Below are 21830 nucleotides of genomic sequence, written 5' to 3' on the forward strand. Positions count from 1 at the left end.
AATACCTTTTAAGACCTTTTTAACCCCTTTTCCATACATTTTAACTTATATTTACTAAACACTGATTGTAACAAAGGAATCTTAAACTAAACCATTATTCAAATATTGAACAAAAATGCTAATCCAGCAGGTGGCGCTTATAGTACAGCAGGAATCACAGTTATGCCTTGGTTACTACAGTAAACAAAGCAGAGTGCTGTCAAATTTGGCAGGATTTTATCAACTTCATAAACTACAGCATTCCAATATTCACAGATTAAATTCAGGAAAACTTGAGCAAATAAATATAATCAAAACATATACAAAATTAAATACCAGGTAAAATAGCATTCAATACTTTTTGATCATTTTTAAGGGCCTTAAAGTACAAATGAAATCAAAACTAGCCATATGATTTTGTTAGCTCACATTGCTAGTTTTGTGGTGAACAATTCAGTGTCATTAAAGGAAAAAATGCCTGCCCTTGTAATCTTTAATTGAAATCTGAAAATGCACTTGCAACTGTGAGTTTTGACAACAAATAGAAATAGTAAGGATGAGGAGTCTGTTAGGTTGTAATAGGTGCGTTCGACTTCATGCAGCGCTGCACAGACAGATCGAATTCTGTCTTAAATCAGTGCATGCCGGTTAGAAATAGACAGCACTGCGCAGACAACACATGACTGTCATTTGTGGCATCAAAGTGCCTCGACAGCTCTCTGAGATCAGACGGCCTATGCTTGATATTACCGATAATCCATGATTGTGCTGTTCTCCAGGAGCGCTCGGCTCACAGCCAGACTCTTCACTACTGTCGGCTGGCCTGTTCATTTGTGTTCTGCTTAGTTTAGTTGCCGTTGCTGTGTTCTAGTTTTCTTTCGATTAAGTGATCGATTTATTAGATAAGCTTGTGCAGCTCAATTTAGTATCTATTGAGAAGTTGAACGATCTTCATGAGAATTGGTTTATATGAGATCTTGTTTTGCTAATGGCTAACAGAATGTTCTATACGAGAGCTAGTAATTTGAGCAGCATAGTATCTTTATTTGTTAGTTAATAGAGGCGTTTTGTTTCTGCATTTTTCTTTGGTTAGTTAGTTTAGTGGGTTGGGGTTTAGTTAGATCGTTTTGTTATAATTATTTCATTGTTTTGGCAACACTCCTGTTTTTCTTCTAATTCAGTTATTTAAAATGACATTTACATTACATCTAATTTCCTATATTCATTGTTTGACATTCTCTGTTTAATAAATACTTACTTTTTGTTTCACTAAACCAGCAGTTGTGTCCCCTCATTTTTCATCCAGCATCATTAGAGACTCACTGATTGTTGCGTTTTATCCATTTAATATCTTAATAACTTAAACACCTAACAGTATTATTCATTCATTTTATTTTTGACTTAGTCCCTTTATTAATCATGGGGTCACCACAGCGGAATAAACCACAAACTTCCAGCTGCAATTCATCACTGGAAAAAAAATTGTATTATAGTTGAAATATTTTGTAAAAAACTTTCTAATTAGTAAACAGGTAACACCTATTGTAAAATCCAAAGCACTCAGAAGCAAGTAAAAAGCCTTTATTGTGTGCTGATTTGTATTATTTTAGCTACGTCAATAAAGGCTTTTTAACTTTTAACTACTTTGTAAAGTTCCTTAGACAAATGTTTAATTTGCTGATTAAAATTTTGCTTGTATATAAACTGTTGTTACATTGAATAAATGGTCTGTACACCATGGTGAAATTGAATGATGTCACTACTTTCTGCTTAAATAAAACATGTTATATTTTAATGAAGGTAAAACAAAAAATGTAATGCTGCATTAGACTTTTAGTGTTTGATTCTAGAAAGCCACTGTTTTTCCTTCCTAAAAGTTGCACTTGAAAATGCCATTTTGCAAATGTCTGGTGTAAATATTTGATTTCCAAACTGTAAATAGAAAAGTTAAGAAATCCACTCTTACCCTGGGTGTTGTAGAGCCGAAGTGTATGTGTGATGTGTGCGAAGGTTGTAGTGACTTCAGAAAACAGCGTCCCTTTAGTGACTCGAATCACCGGCGGTTGAGAGGGAGAGTAAATCTGTGTGACAGAGAGAAAAAAATCAATGCGAATCAAATCACGCTCATAAAATCCCCTCAGAGCAGAGCTACCAAAGAAACAGCATGACAAAACTGCCTAATTTGCTGATGAAAGAGCGAGTTTCAGCTTCCCAGTGTTGGAGTGGACAACAGTTAAAGCTGTGAACAGTGGCTAAATTCCCATTACAGTCATAACTCCAATCAGCTCAATGACAATTTGGTGTTATAAGTTTCAGCATCCGAGCAAATTCTCATGGCAATCATTTGTTTGCCACAAATTAACTGCCAGCCTGCCTCAAATAAACTGTTTTTATAGGAGTCGGCGATAAACAACCCAGTTTTTACTGCACTGTTTCTCAGCTGTGGCATCATTGCTACATACACTACTATTTGCTTATGTACAAAAGATGCAGAGCAAATTCATTTAAATTATTAATAACAATAATAAAAATAGCTTTGTTGTTGTTGTTAAAAAGACTTACTACTCCTACTTCTGCAAAAATGTAAATTATGGAATTAATTATTTATGTTTATCGTTAATGTGGCTCAGTGATTAGCACTGTCACCTCACAGCAAGAAGCCAGCTGGATTCAAGCCATTTGGTCTCAATCCAGACCAAAAAAAAGTCTCAAATTTTTTTGATCCTGCAAAATTCTTAATTTAAATGCAAAATAATCACAAAAAAATCTTAACCACATAATCACATTATATTTATTTCAGTTTGAAACAAATTGTTTTACATGACTTATAGACGTTGCACACACAGTGCATGTGATGTATTTGAGTGTCTCTCAAAAAATGTGTCACCTGCGCCCTCACAATCATTACATTGCATAGAAAAGGCATGGAGCAGAGGGGTTGTGCAGTAAGCAGACGTGGATAAAGCATGAGTGATTTACATGTGACGTGAAAGCAAAGATGCGATTAGACATCCTGTAGCGAGAATTAGGCATTTTGTGCGTTTGACGTGCTTCAGACTGCAAAATAAAGTGTGAGCAAACATCTAACAAACGGAGCAATGAAACAAACAGATCGAGCTCATGGATGACGGCTGCTGGATGTGACTGGATTGAAGGACATTATTTGTGCTTTACATGTGTGGCTGGTATTATGATAAATAAATAAATATGACAAATTATTTTGTTTAACTCCTGCAGTCCCTGGCATTGATGAGTTTTACAGCAATCTGTGTTTTAGGTGTATTATGGTAGGGGAAGCCCTAACACATGTGCTGAGTGAGGTACAAAATCTGAGAGAAAGTAAGAATGTTCAAAAATAAGAGTTATATAACCTTACTTTGGCTTAATCATCCCTACCATTTTGGATTGTGCCTTGACAATATTTATATATATTATACATATCTTTTTTTTTAGTTTTTCTCCTCCAACTGCAAAATTGTCCAAATTTCTGGAAATTACCACTACAAAATCAGTCATTTTTATCACAAAAAACCATGGTAAAACTAGGGGGTCAGGTTATAGGAAAATTGGGTAAACAAAATTGGCCTTACTGCATGAGTGTGTGTGTGAATGTGAATCAATGGGTGTTTCCTATTATTGGGTTGCGACTGGAAGGGCATTTGCAGCATAAAACATATGCCAGAATAGTTGGTGGTTCATTCCGCTGTGGCGACCCCTCATAAATAAGGGACTAAACCAAAGGAAAATTAATGAATGTATATTAGTGCTGAGCAAAGATTAATCATAATTAATCGCACCCAAAATAAAAGTTTGTTTGCACATAAGATATGCGTGTGTCATATATAGATGTAATACAATGTAATACATGTTCTACAAACACATACATAAAATAAAATACATTTTTTTTGCATTGATATCTATATTTCTATAAAATGTGTTTACTATACATGTTTTACACCTTTATATATATAAATATTTTCTCAAATATATGCATGTGTGTATTTATATAAACGTAAGAAATATTCACAGTACAAACATATCATGTGTCATCAATTAATCGCGATTCTATTATATATAATTTTCCATTATTATTCATTCATTAATTTTTCTTCTGCTTAGTCCCTTATTTATCAGTGGTCGCCACAGCTGCAACCCAGTACAGGAAAACACCCAGACACTCGCATTCTCACACACACACACACACACACACACACACACACACACACACACACACACACACACACACACACACACACACACACACACACACACACACACACACACACACTCATACACTAAGGCCAATGTTGCTTACCCAATTCACCTAAAGTGCATGTTTTTGAACTGTGGGCGAAAACAGAGCACCCAGAGGAAACCCACATGGACACTGGGCGAACATACAAACTTCACACAGAAATGGCCCAGTGGGATTCTCTTTTTATATTGTTTTTATTATTAACGGAAAAGTAACTGAAATAAAAACTATTTATGTATTTGTTTATTTACCTACATACATATTTATATACTCAATGGAAGGTCTTGCTATTTATTACTTCACACATGTATTTCCAGCATCAATATCCAACACTAGGGCTCACAAAAGAATCTGGGCCTAATCCAACCCAATGTAGTTTCTTTTATTTTTCAAAAAATACTGCTGGGCAAGATATAGAATAAATGATCGTTCAACAAATTACTCAAACAAAATCCTTACTGTTGCTTCTTTGTCGGGCAGGAATAGGTAGGCGCCACTCTTGTCTTTACTGCTGGTGGTTCCATACCAAACAAACTCCACCTTCATTTGGTGCTCAGATTCATCTTCCTTCAACATCATTTTCTATAAACAAAGAGATGATTTCTGAACATAACACAGAGTATCACTGAACATTCCTAAATGTATCACTTTACGGCAAACCCCAAAGAGCAGAAGTACACGCTCAAACCTCTAAAAGGCCTGTAGCTCCAGAGATGGATAGTCTGAGGTGAGGATTTTCAATGACCACAGGAGCTCCATCGTCTTGATAGAACTGACGAAAATGCTCCAGTTTACTGTCTGAGAGCTGTCTGCCTTCCTGGAGAAACATGTACTTCGAAGCATCTGTCCTGGGCTCCATTACCTCAATCAGCTGGTACACGCTCAGACCCAGAGGAGCAGCATGAGCCACAAATGACAACTGTGGAGTGAACAAACACATTCAAAGAGCTTTTACATGACCTTTAACTAACAAACATGGACTTTCATATATTTTGGTCTATTTGCAAAGTATTCTATGACTTTTTGGAAAGTCTGCATCAGGGGTGCCCAAACCTTTTAGTATAAAGGGCCAAAAACCAAATATCATCGAGAGCTGTGGGCCGAAAGTAAATATAGCAAAACTATAATACATTAAAGTTGCCAGGGGAAAATTCTTAATTTAATTTACTAATATTCAAAAATAAATAGAAAATATGACTATAAAGCGTTACTCACTATAAACTCACTCCAATAAAATAAATAAAATGCAACTTTTTGGTAAATTGGATATACATAAAATATTGCAATAAAACAAACAATCACAAACAATCACATTTATAATACCGTGGAGTTCAATATTTAATACACACAGGTCAAGCAGAATCTGCCTTTGACTTGATTTGCTCACTAAAGTCTCTGCATTGTCAGGTGACAGTATGTACATTTAAAAAAATATATGATTACTTTACACCATTTAATTGAATCATTTAAGTTCAGTTAGATTTTAACAATAAAACAAACAAATAAAGGGTTTTGTTAAATATGAACTCCCACTCTTCTCAGATGGGATGGCGGGCCAAATCAAAAGTTACCATGGGCCAATTTTGGCCCACGGGCCCTAGTTTGGTCATCTCTGGTCTAGATTGTGACTCTTTTGTTGAACTGATGGACATTGGAAGAATATAGATTAGAAAAATATGCTATTGCTTATTTTTCTTATACTTTTATTATTACTATATTAAATAATTTATTATTTAATTTTATTTTATTATATTAATTTATATTATTATTACTATATTAAATAATTTATTATTTTAATTATTTTATTATTACAGACTATTATCATATTCGTCTTTATTTCAAATTGCATGAAGTTATATTGAGTTTATACATTATTCTTATTGTATTTTTTGCCAACTAAAAATGTAAACTTTTGTCAACTTGTATGACAATGTTTAAAATAAAAAAATGTTCAAAAAACAAAACAAACATGGACTAGTGTAAATAACCACAAAGTTTGACTGAAGTGCCTTGAAATTCACAGCTTTGTTTGATGTGTGATGTCATTTCCAGTGGTATAAATAAACATATTACAAAAATTACTGTAATTGAGTAGTTTTCCTCAGGAATTGTAATTTACTACAATTTTAGTGCAGTATCTGTACTTTTACTCCACTACTTTCCTTCAACCTGCAGTCACTACTTTATTTTTTCTTGTCTATAGTTGATTGGCTAAAGTAGACAAATCGGTCCTGTTATTTCCATCCAATCAAATTGCACAAAGAAAGTAAATCGCACCATACTGAACAACCTCATGAGAGCTTTATAAATGCAGCAAACCATTTGGAAGCATTAATAGTGTCCAGGAAGATGTCCAAAATCTTTACACACAAGGACCCAGAGACTGTTTAGACTGAATTTCAGTGATGAGAAGATGACAGATGTTTACTTTACGATGACTAAAATCGCCAAATGCCCTTAAATAATCACTAAATGCACTACAGAATGTTATGCTAGCACATCCCTGCACAAACTGCATGTAAACACATCAGCTTTTCACAGCGTAATACTCAATACTCACTACTCATGAGTATTTTTAAAGGGCTACTTTTTACTCATACTTTGGTTAATTTACAACAGATCCTTTCACTCTACTTGAGCTACATTTTTGGGCAAGTAATTGTACTTTTACAAGAGCATGATTTTCAATACTCTTTCCACCACTGGTCATTTCAACTGAAACACGAAGATGAGACAGGACACATCGAGCAGCTCCTGCCTCTTTTTAAACAAGGCCAATATGTAGTCTGTATAGACTTGTGCAAATGATTCACTCATTATACCACATGCTGTGGCACTTCCAGTGACAATAATGTAAAATCAACATCATATTTACATTGTCTGAATCATTTATCCACACTATAGCGCACTATGTACTGGTACAGTGTGTGAAAAATTTAATTTTGAACTTTTTTGAGGTCTGTATGCTAACTGGGAATATGTATATTTTGACCCTCTAAGCCTGTCGTAGATAGCAGAGAGCAAATCTATCTATATCTATATCTGAGTTTTTGTCATACTGCTAGTTTTAAATGCTTATATCTATATTCTGAATGTGATTTTTGTTATTGTTTTGGAGAACAGTATCTTATACATAACCTTAAAGTTCCTGTGAAGAGCTTTGAAATGTGCATTTCTACTCAATGTGTGACATAATTTGAGCTAAAACATGAAGACAGGGCAGAACTAAATAAAAATAATACAAAAACCTATAGTGGTTGAGCTCAAGTGCATGTAGTAATAGCATCTTGAATGGGTGGAATGTATCCGATACTGGAGAGCATTTGATTGACCTCAAAACAAATTGTTGTTCTTTTTAGGATAATTTAGATTTAATTTCAGATAAAATTTAAGACTAAAATATTGATAATAACACCCCAAAAATTACATTTTAATTTGAGGGGGACTTAATCACTGATCTTTTCCATCAAGCATAAGTATAAGGGATCTCACCTGAAAAACATCTGCAGTAGCATGGCTGGCATCCTTCCACACTGCACTGACTTGAGCGCGGACCACCTGACCGAGTGCACTAAGCACACGCACATTAGGAGTATTCACATATACTGTAACCATGGATGTTCTGGCCTGTTCTAATGGATTGGAAACCACCAACAACCTGAAAAAGACAAAACTGAAAGATTCAGCTCTCTTTTAACTACTAACTCACAACATGTTTATAATGCTGGGATGAGAACTGGTACCTTGGTTTTCCATGAACCTCAAGAACATTTTTGCGAGGTAGGGCATCTTGGGATTGCTGAACATCATCCTACAACACAGAAGCAGCAACAAATATGACATAGCAGATGGCAATTTCCATATTTAGGAGCGAGGCCAGCATGTTGTGGATATGCAGTGTGAACACTCACCATCTGAAGAAAGGCTTTTGAAGGATCGTTGTGGTATGTTTGTTTGTCCTTGAGCACCAACCAATGTGCTGAGCTCACAATCACTCGCTTCACATTCAGAATAGAATGGAACAACCTTAACAATAACAAAAATGAGCATGATTAAAGTCAACAGGTCAGGGCAAAGTAAACTGCTAAAAACAAGCAGTTATTTATTGCAATAGTAATTAATTTTATATCAACAAACATAATAGTTAATAGTTTTAACTATTACAAATAAAAAAAAAATTACCATAATGTCAAGATAATATCTATAAGTGTAAGATAAAGTGTATTTAAAGCAATATTTTAGAGACGTTGTGGCTCTCTTGAGGTTTTACATAACAAACAAATGAGTTTTACATTACTCAATCATCAGTAATAATTGGATGGCGTGTTTAATGGTCATCAGCATCTTAATTCTTGGAAAGTTTATAACATTTACATTTTTTAAAAGGTCTCATGTAATTAAAACTAAGTTTTTTAGATGTTAATACCAGTATTATTCATTTTTGGGATATCTATAAGCTAGTGTGCCCCCCAAAAAGTGACAATATTCGCATATAGAAAATATAAAACTGATATTAACATGTAAAGCTTGTAGTTTGTCACTTTCACTCAAATGGACCAACGGTTTTATTCACATCAACCCACACTACAGTTTATCACATCATAACTAATCAAATGCCCGAGTATCTGACATGCCCCGCCTCCTTCAAGAGGCTTCTCATTTGCTTTTCATTTGATGCACTTGAGTTCAACCACTCAACTGTCACTGTCAGAGCGCTACTGGCTGTTTTTTAAAGGGGAGGATGCCCCTTTTTTTCCTTTGTTTTAGAATGTTGTGAAAACACTATAGTGGGGCTTTTCTTTTGTTAAATGAGCAAATAGGAATACAAAAAAATATATGTGTGGTACTCATTCACTGCAGGCCATTCACTGCTCTCTGCATTTAGCCAACTATGACTACTTTGATGCTGAAAAAACCCAGAAATGTGAAAAGGGTCCATTATTCATAGATTTAGATCTAAAGTGACAGTGAAGTAAAAACAACGGGTTTTTAAGGACACTAATATTCATCACTCAAGAATATGTATGTGTGTGTCAAATAGGATGATTAAAAAGACAAAAGACTAGGGTTCAATACTTGTCACAATTATTTTGGTCCCTTGTTTCTCTCTCTACATGTTAAAAGTTCCAATAATATTGCAAAATGTGTAATGGTTGTCCTTGTCCTTTTTTTTTTGGAAAATTCTATAAATAAAGTAGGGAGGGAAAGACTAAAGGCAAAATAAAATAAATTGTGTCACTTTATATTTTTAAATTAATAACATTATTTGCATCAGTGACTGGCAAGGTGGCTCAGTGGTTAGCACTGTCACCTCACAACAAGAAGGTCGCTGATTCAAGTCTTGGCTGGGCCATTTGACATTTTTGTGTTGAGTTTGCATGTTCTCCCCGTGTAAGTGTTATCCTCAGAGCACCCGTTGTCCTCCGGGGGCTCTGGTTTCCCCCACAGTCCAATGACATGCGCTATGGATGAATTGAATTAACTATATTGGCCATAGTGTATGAGTGTGTATGTGAGAGTGTATGGGTTTTTCCAGTACTGGGTCGCAGCTGGAGAGCTACCCAATGTGTAATACATATGCCGGAATACTTGGCGGGTCATTTCGCTGTGGCGACCCCTGATAAATAAGAAACTAAATCGTAGGAAAATGAATGAATGAATGTATTGCATTACTGCATTCAATCGAATAGACAAAGGCACTTTCAAAAATGTTCAAACTTTTTAACAGTATCATATTTTGATATCCCATATATTGGCCACAGTGCTCTATATTACAGTAACATATAAGCTGTTAGGAACAATTTGAGCTTTGGTCACCTTCAAATACTTTCAGAGATAATAAATATTGACTTAGGCCCAGTTTGTTCCAGCGAAAGTGAAGTAAGTGAACTGGATAAGAGAATGTCTTCTATAGCTTTCACTTGAAATAAATCTAAAATAAATAAATAAATAAAATAAAACTACCTGGTTCCATAGTCCACAACCACCCAATCTTTGCCTGTACCCGCGATGGCATCATGATGCTGGAAGAGGCCTAGATTGCGTCTGGCTTCAGTCAGTAGTTTGTAATTCTCCCCGGCAGGGTAATCACTGGGCTGCCCGTACTTCTGAATGTTGGCCAAGGTCAGAGAGTAGAGGACTTCAGCTGCCCTGTGGACAAACATGAAGTGACAAGTGAAACTCCCTCATTCGCGAGATCTAAAGTCCCCTCAAATCCACACTGAATAAATCTACAGCGCTATCAGAATCCACCTGGCATCAAAACACATCCTGTGTCAGTTTACATTCCGGGAAAAGCAAGACAACAGTGTGGGTTTAGTTCCTGCTGTGTTGGGAGTGTCAGTGCGAGGACAATAACAGCCAAATCTCTCCACATTATGCTAACAATATAATCTTCAAAGATTGACCTTCTAGAATGTTCTAAAGGAGATGGAAATATATAGTTGGGTGAATCCCACTAACCCCATCCAACAAGAGTCATATGTTAGTAGGTTTTTTACTTCAGCATTATTATGGCGGCCCATTTAGACTGTACAAATGTTATTACTCCAATAAAAGAATTGTCTCTTCGTTTCATTACAGCATTTAAACAAATAAATACAGTAGTAACAAACAAATACACATCCAGTGAATTTTTCTTTTTCAAATATTTCCCAAATGATGCTTAACAGAGCAAGAATTGTCTTTACAATATTTCCTATATTTTTTATTTTGGAAAAAATCTGATTGTTTCCTTTGGCTAAAAAGCAGTTACATTTTTAAACTATTTTAAGGTCAAATTATAAGCCCCTTTCACTGTAAAAAATCCAGTTTGAAAAAAGTTGAAATAACTTGTTTTGTTTTTATTGGCCTGGCAAAAATGAGTAAAAATTTCTGTACAACTACATTTAACACGTTTACCAAACCTAAATTAAAGTTAAAAAGATTAAGTTTTACGATGAAAGCTTTGCAAGTCCACCCAAAAAAGCTTCTGCCAGCTTGTTACTTTAAGTTGAGTTTGAGTTAATCTCAGACCTCCTCACTTAAAAAAAATAAAGGTTTCAGTATTTCTAACCCTAACAACATCAACAAAAAATATTAGTAACACCAATAATAACATTAATGCCATAATTATTATTAACAACAACAAACAAACAAAATAACGAAATTTGAAATTAATATTCATTTTTGTACATTGCATCCGGAAAGTATACATAGCGCTTCACTTTTTCCAATTTTTTATGTTACAGCCTTATTCCAATATAAATTAAATTTCAATGTAGTGGCTTCACAACAACTCTGTAAATGTCCTTGAGTGGTCCAGCCAGAGACCAGACCTAAATCCTATTGAACATCTCTGGAGAGATCTGAAAACGACTGTACATCATCGCTTCCCATCCAACCTGATAGAGCTTGAGAGGAACTGCAAAGAGGAATGGGCAAAAATTCCCAAAGACAGGTGTGCCAAACTTGAGGCATCTTATTGAAAAAGATCCTATTGAAAAGGTGCATCAACAAAATATTGAGCAAAGCCTGTGAATACCTATGTACATGTAATTTTTCAGTTTTTTTTTATTTTATTTTATCAATTTGCAACAATTTCAAAAAATCTTTATTTACATTGTCATTATGGGGTAATGTGTGTAAATTTTTTAGGAAATTGATGCATTTTGAAATAAAGCTGTAACATAAAAAAATATTTTTATCTCACATTTACATTGTTCGCTCTACAAAAGGAAATGCTTACCGCATGTGGACTGTTTGTTTGTATTTAACTGTGTGTGTGTTTATAAACTTATTAATTATCGAACTTTCAAAACAACATAGCAAATGATTAATCAAATGCTCAAATGATTAAAAAATAAATCAAACTGCATTCTCAAATGAGAAATCACATATATCTGATATTTACAACTCAGTAAAATCCTGTAATAATGAAATGGCAAATCAGTTGCTCAAACTATAATCCAAATGGAGGAACCAGTTTCTGATTACACACACATAGCTGGAAGCTCCTGACAGACTGATTACTAGGACTATAAAGATGCCTCATTCATACACTCTTTGCTGAGTCTTGTTTTTTCATGTGAAGCTTTACAAAGCGTTTTTCCCTGTATGTTCTGCCTTGTTTTGATCAGTGTCTTGTTTTTTTGTTATTGTTGTTTTGCCTTCAGGCCTGTTTCTAATCCTGTCTAATGAATGTTTTGTTAACATTTGTTTCTGTTTTAGTTTTTTTTCTTTTATTTAAACTGTTTGTTTTTTCTGATAATTTATTATTTCTTAGTACTTATTTCTAAGAGTTTTTTGTTAATTCAACTTCATACATTTTAGGCCAGTGCAACTAATGTTTTCAAAAGTTGAGTACACACAAAAAAAAAACTAAAGGAAAAAGGGATTATGAGTTTTTTGTTCCCTTAACTTCAGGCATTCCAGTTCTGCAGACAAAAAAAATGTTCAGTGGGCACAACTTAATTCGAAAAAAATGTTAAACAGACCATCTGCAGCTTGAGGATACAGAATGAGCTTCCTCTTTATTTTACTTTAAATCTTTACTTTATTCCTTTATTTTTGTGGATAAGGAAACGGTGGAAACTCACGCCAATGAAGACATCCATTAGCCTACACATTTAATTTAGTTTGTTTATTTCCAGCTAACGAATAAATAAACAATAATAACAAAGTGTAATAAGAAAACTGGGTTATATCCAAAAAAAGATCCTATTCTTATGCCCCATACGTCTCCATACGTCTACCAAAACTCGACAGGTGGACAAATCTAAAATTGTTTTTATTAAAACAAATATAAATATGCATATAATAAATAATACTGATAATAATAACATTATACAAATGCAAATTGTAATGAATAAACTGAAAAAGCCCCCCGACATGAGGCATGGAGGCAGTGGTTTTTATATTTATTTAAGAAAAAATTTTTGTAACATTTTAATGTTTTATTTTTGTTCATTTGTAAAGATATTTGTGTATTGCTGTACACCCTGCGTGTAACAAGCAATGTGTAAGCATTTGATCCTGCATAGACTCATAACGAACGCATGCACGATGTGATCGACTTTAAACCAACTTTTAGTTGGTCAATATCGCAGTTGATTTCAGTTTCTCAAAATAGCAACTCACCAACAATGAGCCATTAAACACCTATTTTTAGACCGGCACACCCATGAGTCAACAAAGTGGTACAAATGGATTTGCTATTTAAACAACGCGGCACAAAATGTGAAAAGCAGTGTGGAGTTGGTTGGAAAATAGCAACAAATTGCACTAAACACGTCTTGTGCCTTATTGCGCCATGTGTATGATAGGGACCCAAGACTTTTTTTTGACAATCTTCACAAACAACTGTGAGCTCTCACTTGAGTTCGAGTAAACTAAAGTGACATTTCAAAATGATCTACGAATGATGGCTTTTTTAAGAAGCTTTTGATAGAGATACAATTAAGCTAAACTAAATAGCATCAAAAGATCAAAAACATTCCTCTATGTATAATTCTCAATCAGTACTTTTAAAGCAAAAATGCAGTAACTGCAACCTACAGTACATCCCTCACATAAAACACACATCTTTCTTTCTAGCAAGCACAGCAAACACTGACTTTAATAATTAATTAAACATGAAATGACCTTGAACTGAACATCTCTAATCAATCTACTCTCTGTGTGTGCGAAAATGAGCAGAGCTGAACAAAGTCCTATTTGCTGTGTGAAAGGAGTCGTGGTGTAGAACGGCGGGCGAATAGTTTAACAACCGCATACTGATGAAAACTGTCTGCAGCCTACATTTAGACAACCATCAAAATGCAAATGCTGCGTTAAATAGAGTTTTCTGCATTTGCGAGCTGAAGGTGCACCCAATCTATTCACTTGTGCGATCAAGTACGGATGTCTTTCAGAGGACAGGGTATATAGAGGTGCAATACAGACAGTAAATGAGAAAAATTCATATCCTTATCACGTTTTGCTCTGAACAATGAAATTCGGAATAGACACTGACATACACACATGCATAAAACATGTAAAGAATACATGATTAAAAAAAAACATATCCATTTAACATGGTGTTCAAAATGATACAGAGACACTTTGAATGATACTAAAAATTTAAATGGCTAAATATATTTATTTGTAAAATCAAAAGAAATCATAAGAGGTGACTGAAAACCAGGGCTGAGGAATAATGAAATACATATAACAGTGTTATTCATTAAACATACATAATTTAGGTAACTGTATTTCACTATAATTGCATTTTAATAAAGTGATAATCAAATTACAGTTACATCATAAAATTTATTTTAAATTACCAAAGGGATTACTATAAATGTTAATGTCATTTCTTCATTTAATAATTAAGTAAAGATGCAGACTTTAACAAACGAGGCATCCATTTCTCTATTAAAACAACTCTGTAACATTTTTTGCTGCCTTGCATTTTTTAGATGAATCAAATGAACTTTTCATCTCAACTTTAAGCTCAACTCTTATTAATCTTAATTTACATCAAACAAAGCATCCTAAACTTTGTGTAACTTACAAAAAATATATTTGTATAACTTAAAAAAATAGTTGAAACCTGATTAACTTATTTAAATAAATTAGAGCAACATAAAAATATTTGTTGTCTTGACTTTTTGTCATGAAATGTTTTTACAGTGTAGTAATGCTCATCATTACCACACACAAATTGACACAAAAAGCCATTTGCGAAATGCATTCCTCTCATGAAAAAACACGAAAAAACTGTATTTTAAATTTAAGTCTGAAAAGAGAGGGCAATGTATGCCTACCTCCAACTAAACTTTTAGAAGCATTGAAGGATTCACAGTTTGATGCAAGACCTAACTCTTGTTCGTCGATGTTCTCATATTCTGAATGTTGTGGTTCATTACTTTTATATTTCTTAGAATTTCATTTGCAACTGCACAAAATTCTCCTAGAATTCACTTTGTATTTAGTTGACAGATCCATGAAATCAAAATGCAAAAAGTCAAATGATAGCTTTGTGTGCTTTACAGATGATGCCTTTTTTTAATTTCTTTATATATTTTAAAGGGCACCTATGGTAAAAAATCTACTTTTCAAGCTGTTTGGACAGATCTGTGTGTTGGTATAGTGTATAGACCGTCATACTGGGGTGATATGAACACACCCAGTCCTTTTTTTTCAATTTAACCAATTGGAGCTGTTTTCAAATCGATCGCACCATTACGTAGGTGTGCGATCCCCCCGCCCACCAAATTGATTGACAGCTGCGCGCATTAACATGTTCCGGTAGTCGCGTGTATGTCAACAAGACCAGACAGACATACGCAAAGCAACCGGGAATAAAAGGTCTGTTCTGTTTGCTAGGATCAGCAATCATCATCAAATGTGATTAAGAGTAAGTTTCACATGTTTAAAGTGTTTTAAAACAGAGTATGTGTGTAATTAATTACAGCGTTTTACTTCAGCTTTTCTTCATCAGCACAGCCGTGTGTCAGAACAATTATAAAAGAAGACGCTTCAATCCCGGTTTGTGGAAGTTAAATCAGGTTTATTTTGTACATTAGCATAACAGATATCCACAAAGTACTTGAGGTTAGCCTTAACTAAGCTAAGCGCGCTCTGTCTGCCTGCCTGTGTGTGTGTGTGTCATCTGTGGTGTGTGTGTGTGTGTGCGCGCGCGCACGCGTGCTTGTAACGATATTGTGTGTGATTCATCAATGCAACTTCACAATACTGATTAGTAAAGGTTAGTTCTTACTGTAGTATCTCACAAGCGCTACGTGAGACCTTCTTCCTTTAAGTCTGTCTGTTGTCTGACGTTCTGAGGGAGGAGGCATGTAGTGGGCGAGAAAGTGGGCGGGAAAAACTCGTCTTAAAGGCTCAGTACGACAAAACCACCCCCTGCTGGATATCAGTATAAAACAGCATCTTGTAAAAGGTATAATGAAAAATCTGATGGGTATTTTGATCTGAAACTTTATATACACATTCTAGAGACGCAAAAGACTTATATTAAATCTGAAAAAAGGGGTAACCTAGGTGCCCTTTAAATGTTTGCGCAGTGATGCAGGTTCATGATTTGATTTGCTGTGAACAGATGATTATTTTGAGTCAATCTTAAATAATTATGTACTTGTTTAACATAACGCTATTTCCAAAGCATCTTTATTGATGGTTGTTAAATTACATTGAACTGTAACTACTATTACTTGTGATCATAGTTGCTTTGACCCTCTCAATTTTTGACTCACCGATTTGTTTGTGCCATTCGCTTCTCCACAGAGAAGATTATCAGTGGTCGCTGATAAGTTTGCTCCATTCTATAAACACATAGTCCACGGCTGTCTGGAATACTTGATACTGATTGGTCAGTCACAATTACCCAAGGTATGTTAATCCCAGATATTCACCGTCAGTGAATACGCTTACAACCATATATGCGTGTTTGTCACACTGCTGTTTTTAACTGTTTGTCACCATCTTGTGACTTTGAATAGTGCATGCTCCATTCAACCTTTTTTGTTTCTGTTAGCTATGCTAATTAAAGAGTTAAGAAATTATTTTAGATCAGAACAATGTTCTGCATCAAATTTGTACATTTTGAGGGCAAATAGCCATGTGATTAGAACATCTTCAGGTCGGGCTACTATCCTGCAATAACAATCCCCTAGCTGTACTTTATCAGTTACCGAATACATTATTTGGAAATCTGTGCCACTTGTTTAGGCTATTTCTATTATACGTATATAATATGGATTCATTTTAAAAGCTTTAACTTTAACATGGAACAAAGCAGAATCATATTTGTTTGTTACATACAGTTGGGTTCATAAATCATCAACACAATTCTAACATTTTTGGCTTTATAGACCAAAATTATGGAGTTAAAATGAAACTAGCACGATGTGCTTTAACTGTCAGCTTTAATATAAGAGTATCCAAATTAGGTGACTGGTGTAGAAATAACAACAGTTTGGATATGTGCCTCACACTTGTTAAGGGATCAAAAGTATTGGGACAAAATAACAATCATAAATCAAACTTTCACTTGTTAATGCTTGGTTGCAAATCCTTTGCAGTCAATTACAGACTGAAGTCAGGAAAATATAGACATCACCAGACGCTGGATTTCATTTCTGGTGGTGCTCCGACAGGTCCTGCTTGTTCTTGGAGCTTTTTCCCTTCAGTTCCCCTTCGGTTGGGGAACTTCAGTGCCATGAATGGGAGGATTCGGATCAGAAGCCGCTTATCTGGAGAGTATTGAACGGGCCAATGAATGAAATTAATTGGCAGCGTAAGCTTGCGCAGGTGTGCGACATCTGCAATCATCTCAGCATATAAGCACACCTGAAGCCAGCAGACGCCATCCTTTTCGCTTCAGATCCTTTCTGAGTGAGTCGATGAGGGTTCCTCTTGCTGATCAGCACTTCAGAGCGAACGAGTGTGTCTCCCGGTCCAGAGTGGGTCTTCGCGGTGGCAGACGGTCGAGCTGGGTTACTCCCTTGCCTGCGGTTCTTTGGGTCCGGTCCTCCAGAGCGGTGCGTATAGTTGCAACTTTCCTAAAAGAGCAACACAGTCGTGCAGCACGTCCTTTTCAGGATGGCGCTCCGACTGTGCGTTTCTGGATGCGGGGGTTTCCTGTCTCCGGATGATGGACACGATCACTGCATTGCATGTTTGGGGGTCCAGCATGTTAATGCGGTGCTCGCGGGCGGTTCATGTCGTCATTGCGATGCCATGACCGTTGCACAGCTAAGATCGCGGCTAACTTTCGCAAGAGAGCGAGCCACCCCAGTTGCCTCCTGTTCTAAAAAAGCAGCGGGCGCTCGGGCAGATCTGAGGGTTTCAGCGGGAGCTAATCCGCCGCCCACGGGCTCGCGGACCTCTCGCTCCTCACGGCGCTCCATCCAAGCTTCGGGTGGTGAGAGTGATCCGTCTAACCAGATGGTAGCTCTCACACTCGCTGACACCGGAGATCAGATGTCCTCCGCGGCATCGGAGGGTGGGCTTTCACTGTCCGACGAAGATCCGGACCCGCTCGCCCCCTCCGGGCAGGTGAGCGCTGTCAAATCGGATCCTGAAGCGGACATGTTAGCCGTGCTTTCCCGGGCTGCTTCGGCCGTGGGGTTGGAGATGGTTTATCCCCCAGCTCCGCGGCCGGACCGACTAGATGGGTGCTACGTAGAGGACCAGAAGGCGAAGCCTTCGAAGCCTCTCGTCCCCTTCTTCCCGGAAGTGCACAGTAGGCTCACGCAGTCCTGGAGGGCACCTTTCTCTGCCCGTGCTGCGAGTGCCTCCGCCCTCACCGCCCTTGACGGCGGAGCTGCCAGGGGGTATGAGGCGATCCCGTCAGTGGAGCGCGCTATCGCGGTCAATCTTTGTCCGCGCGGCGCCTCTACGTGGCGGGGTTTGCCCCGCCTCCCGTCCAAAGCCTGTAGGTTGTCTGCCTCCCTCGGAGCCAGAGCTTATAAGGCTGCGGGCCAGGCTGCTTCTGCTTTGCACGCGATGGCCACCTACCAGCGCTACCAAGCGCAGGCGCTGGCCGAGCTGCACGAGGGCGGGTCCAACCCAAGCTTATTACATGAGCTGCGCACCGCGACCGACTATGCTCTTCGGACTACTAAGTCCGCCGCGTGTGCGCTGGGGAGGACGATGTCCACACTTGTGGTTCAGGAACGCCACCTCTGGCTAAACCTGGCCGATATGCGCGACGTTGACAAAGTTCGCTTTCTTGACTCGCCCATATCCCAGGCTGGCCTGTTCGGCGACACCGTCGGTGAATTCACCCAGGAATTCAAGGCGGTGAAAGAGCAGTCGGATGCGATGGGCAATGTCATCTATCGGCGTGGCCGTAAGCCCGCTCCGCCCGCCGAGCCATCCACCTCCGCTGTTCCTCGCCGAGGGCGCCCGCCAACGAGTGCTGCCCCGCCCCCGCCTGCGCCTCCGGCCAAGCGGGCGCGGCGTTCACCTCGAAAGCAGGCAGCCCCTCCTGCCCAGGGCGCCGTTAAGTCCGGTAAACGGACCGCGAAGCGTCCCTGAGACAGGCCATCCGGAGAAGAGGAAACTTGCTCTTTCCCCGCTGGAGGGCGGGGCCCCGATAACAACGGTACTTTTCAGTGCCACCAAAACATCAGTAAAAGAGCACTTTTTCCCTTCCCCGGATGTGACTGCACGAGTTCTGCCAGTCCGGGACGCGCTGCCTTCCGGCTCGCAGACTCTACGTGCTTCGCCAGTGGCTCACGAGCGCTGGGGGGACGGTCTCCCTTCCCTCAGCCCTCCAGCCCCCTCTCCGGAGTCAGGGTGCGGAGCCAGAGCGAATCGCTCTCCTCCAGCTTTTCCGCGGGACCCTCGTGCTTCCCGGATCAGCACACCCACTCCGCGCTGCCCCACCGCTGGTACGTCAGCGATTGTAGCGATGACTCCATTAGCGAGGGCTCTGCCTGCCTGGTTAGCGCGGGCCAGCCCCTCGCGGTGGCTCATACGCACAATCAGACTCGGTTACGCGATTCAGTTCGCGAAACGGCCCCCCAAGTTTACGGGCGTGTATTTCTCCAGGGTCAACCCCCTGTCCGCCCCTGTCTTGCGAGAGGAGATTGCTGCCCTCCTGGCGAAGGGTGCAATCGAGCCGGTTCCTCCAGCCGAGATGGAGAGTGGGTTTTACAGCCCATACTTCATCGTACCCAAAAAGAGCGGTGGGTCACGGCCAATCCTAGATCTGCGCGTTTTGAACCGCTGTCTGCACAAGCTGCCGTTCAGAATGCTCACGCAGAGGCGCATTCTCCAATGCGTTCGTCCTCGGGATTGGTTTGCAGCCATAGACCTGAAGGACGCGTATTTCCATGTCTCCATTCTTCCACGCCACCGCCAATTTCTGCGGTTTGCGTTCGAGGGTCGAGCGTGGCAGTACAAGGTCCTCCCCTTCGGGCTCTCTCTGTCTCCGCGGGTCTTCACCAAACTCGCGGAGGGTGCCCTAGCGCCCCTTCGGCTCGCGGGCATTCGCATACTCAATTATCTCGACGACTGGCTGATTTTAGCCCACTCGCGGGAGCAATTGATTATGCACAGGGACGAGGTGCTTCGGCATCTCCGCCTACTGGGGCTTCAGGTCAACCGAGAAAAGAGCAAACTCGCCCCCGTGCAGAGGATTTCTTTTCTCGGGATGGAGCTGGACTCGATCACCATGGTAGCGCACCTCTCCGAGGAACGCGCTCGCCTGTTGCTGAACTGTCTGAGGGAGCTCGACAGCAAACTAGTGGTCCCACTGAAGTTCTTTCAGAGGCTCCTGGGGCATATGGCATCCGCAGCCGCCGTCACGCCGCTCGGGTTGCTCCATATGAGACCACTTCAGCACTGGCTTCACGATCGGGTCCCCAGACGCGCATGGCACGCGGGCACACACCGGGTCTCGGTTACTGCGCTGTGTCGCCGCGCCCTCAGCCCTTGGAACGACCCCTCGTTCCTACAGGCCGGTGTGCCTCTAGGACAGGCGTCCAGCCATGTTGTTGTTTCAACAGACGCTTCCAACACGGGTTGGGGGGCCGTGTGTCGCGGGCATGCGGCTGCGGGCCTCTGGAAGGGTGCCCAGCTGCATTGGCATATCAATCGCCTAGAGCTGTTGGCAGTGTTCCTCGCTCTCCACCGCTTTTTACCGGTGCTGGAGCGGCAACACGTGCTGGTCAGGACGGACAGTACGGCGGCGGCGGCGTATATCAACCGCATGGGGGGTATGCGCTCTCGCCGCATGTCTCAGCTCGCCCGCCGTCTGCTCCTCTGGAGTCACCCGCGGCTGAAATCGCTGCGCGCCATTCACGTCCCAGGCACGCTCAATCGTGCAGCCGATGCGCTCTCACGACAGCTGTTACGCCCTGGAGAATGGAGACTCCACCCCGAGTCTGTTCAGCTGATATGGGCGCGATTCGGGGAGGCCCAGATCGATCTGTTTGCTTCCCCCGAGAACGCTCACTGCCAGTTGTTTTTTTCCCTGACCGAGGGCTCTCTCGGCACGGATGCACTGGCCCACAGCTGGCCTCGGGGCATGCGCAAGTATGCGTTTCCCCCAGTGAGCCTGCTCGCGCAGTTTCTGTGCAAGGTCAGGGAGGACGAGGAACAGGTTCTGCTAGTTGCGCCCCTTTGGCCCAACCGGACCTGGATATCAGAGCTCTCACTCCTCGCGACGGCCCTCCCCTGGCGGATCCCTTTGAGAGAGGACCTACTCTCTCAGGGACAGGGCACCATCTGGCACCCTCGCCCCGATCTTTGGAACCTCCACGTGTGGTCCCTAGACGCGAGGAAGACTTAGGTAACCTACCGACTGCGGTGGTTAATACCATCACTCAGGCTAGAGCCCCCTCCACGAGGCGCGCCTACGCCCTGAAGTGGAGTCTATTCACTGAATGGTGCGTCTCTCGCAGAGAAGACCCCCGAAATTGCCAGATTAGTGTTGTGCTCTCTTTCCTTCAAGAGAAGTTGGACAGCAGGCTGTCGCCCTCCACTCTCAAGGTTTACGTGGCCGCCATCTCCGCTTATCATAGCGCGGTAGCTGGCGGCACCGTGGGAAAGCATAACCTGGTCATCCAGTTCCTTAGGGGTGCTAGGCGAATTAATCTATCTCGCC

General features: G+C 39.9%; 1 protein-coding gene across 1 annotated transcript in view; it reads right to left on the reverse strand.

The window, feature by feature from the left end:
* man2a1 (mannosidase, alpha, class 2A, member 1) overlaps positions 1-21830 on the reverse strand; it is a 134784-nt gene that overhangs the window by 37257 nt on the left and 75697 nt on the right. Inside the window, 7 exon segments of the mRNA NM_001110027.2 lie at positions 1946-2060; positions 4694-4816; positions 4923-5153; positions 7727-7892; positions 7978-8045; positions 8146-8260; positions 10199-10384. Coding sequence (NP_001103497.2) covers positions 1946-2060; positions 4694-4816; positions 4923-5153; positions 7727-7892; positions 7978-8045; positions 8146-8260; positions 10199-10384 — 1004 coding nt within the window.

The sequence above is a fragment of the Danio rerio genome, chromosome 5, assembly GCF_049306965.1.
Source record: "Danio rerio strain Tuebingen ecotype United States chromosome 5, GRCz12tu, whole genome shotgun sequence".
In the NCBI taxonomy this organism is placed as follows: domain Eukaryota; kingdom Metazoa; phylum Chordata; class Actinopteri; order Cypriniformes; family Danionidae; genus Danio; species Danio rerio.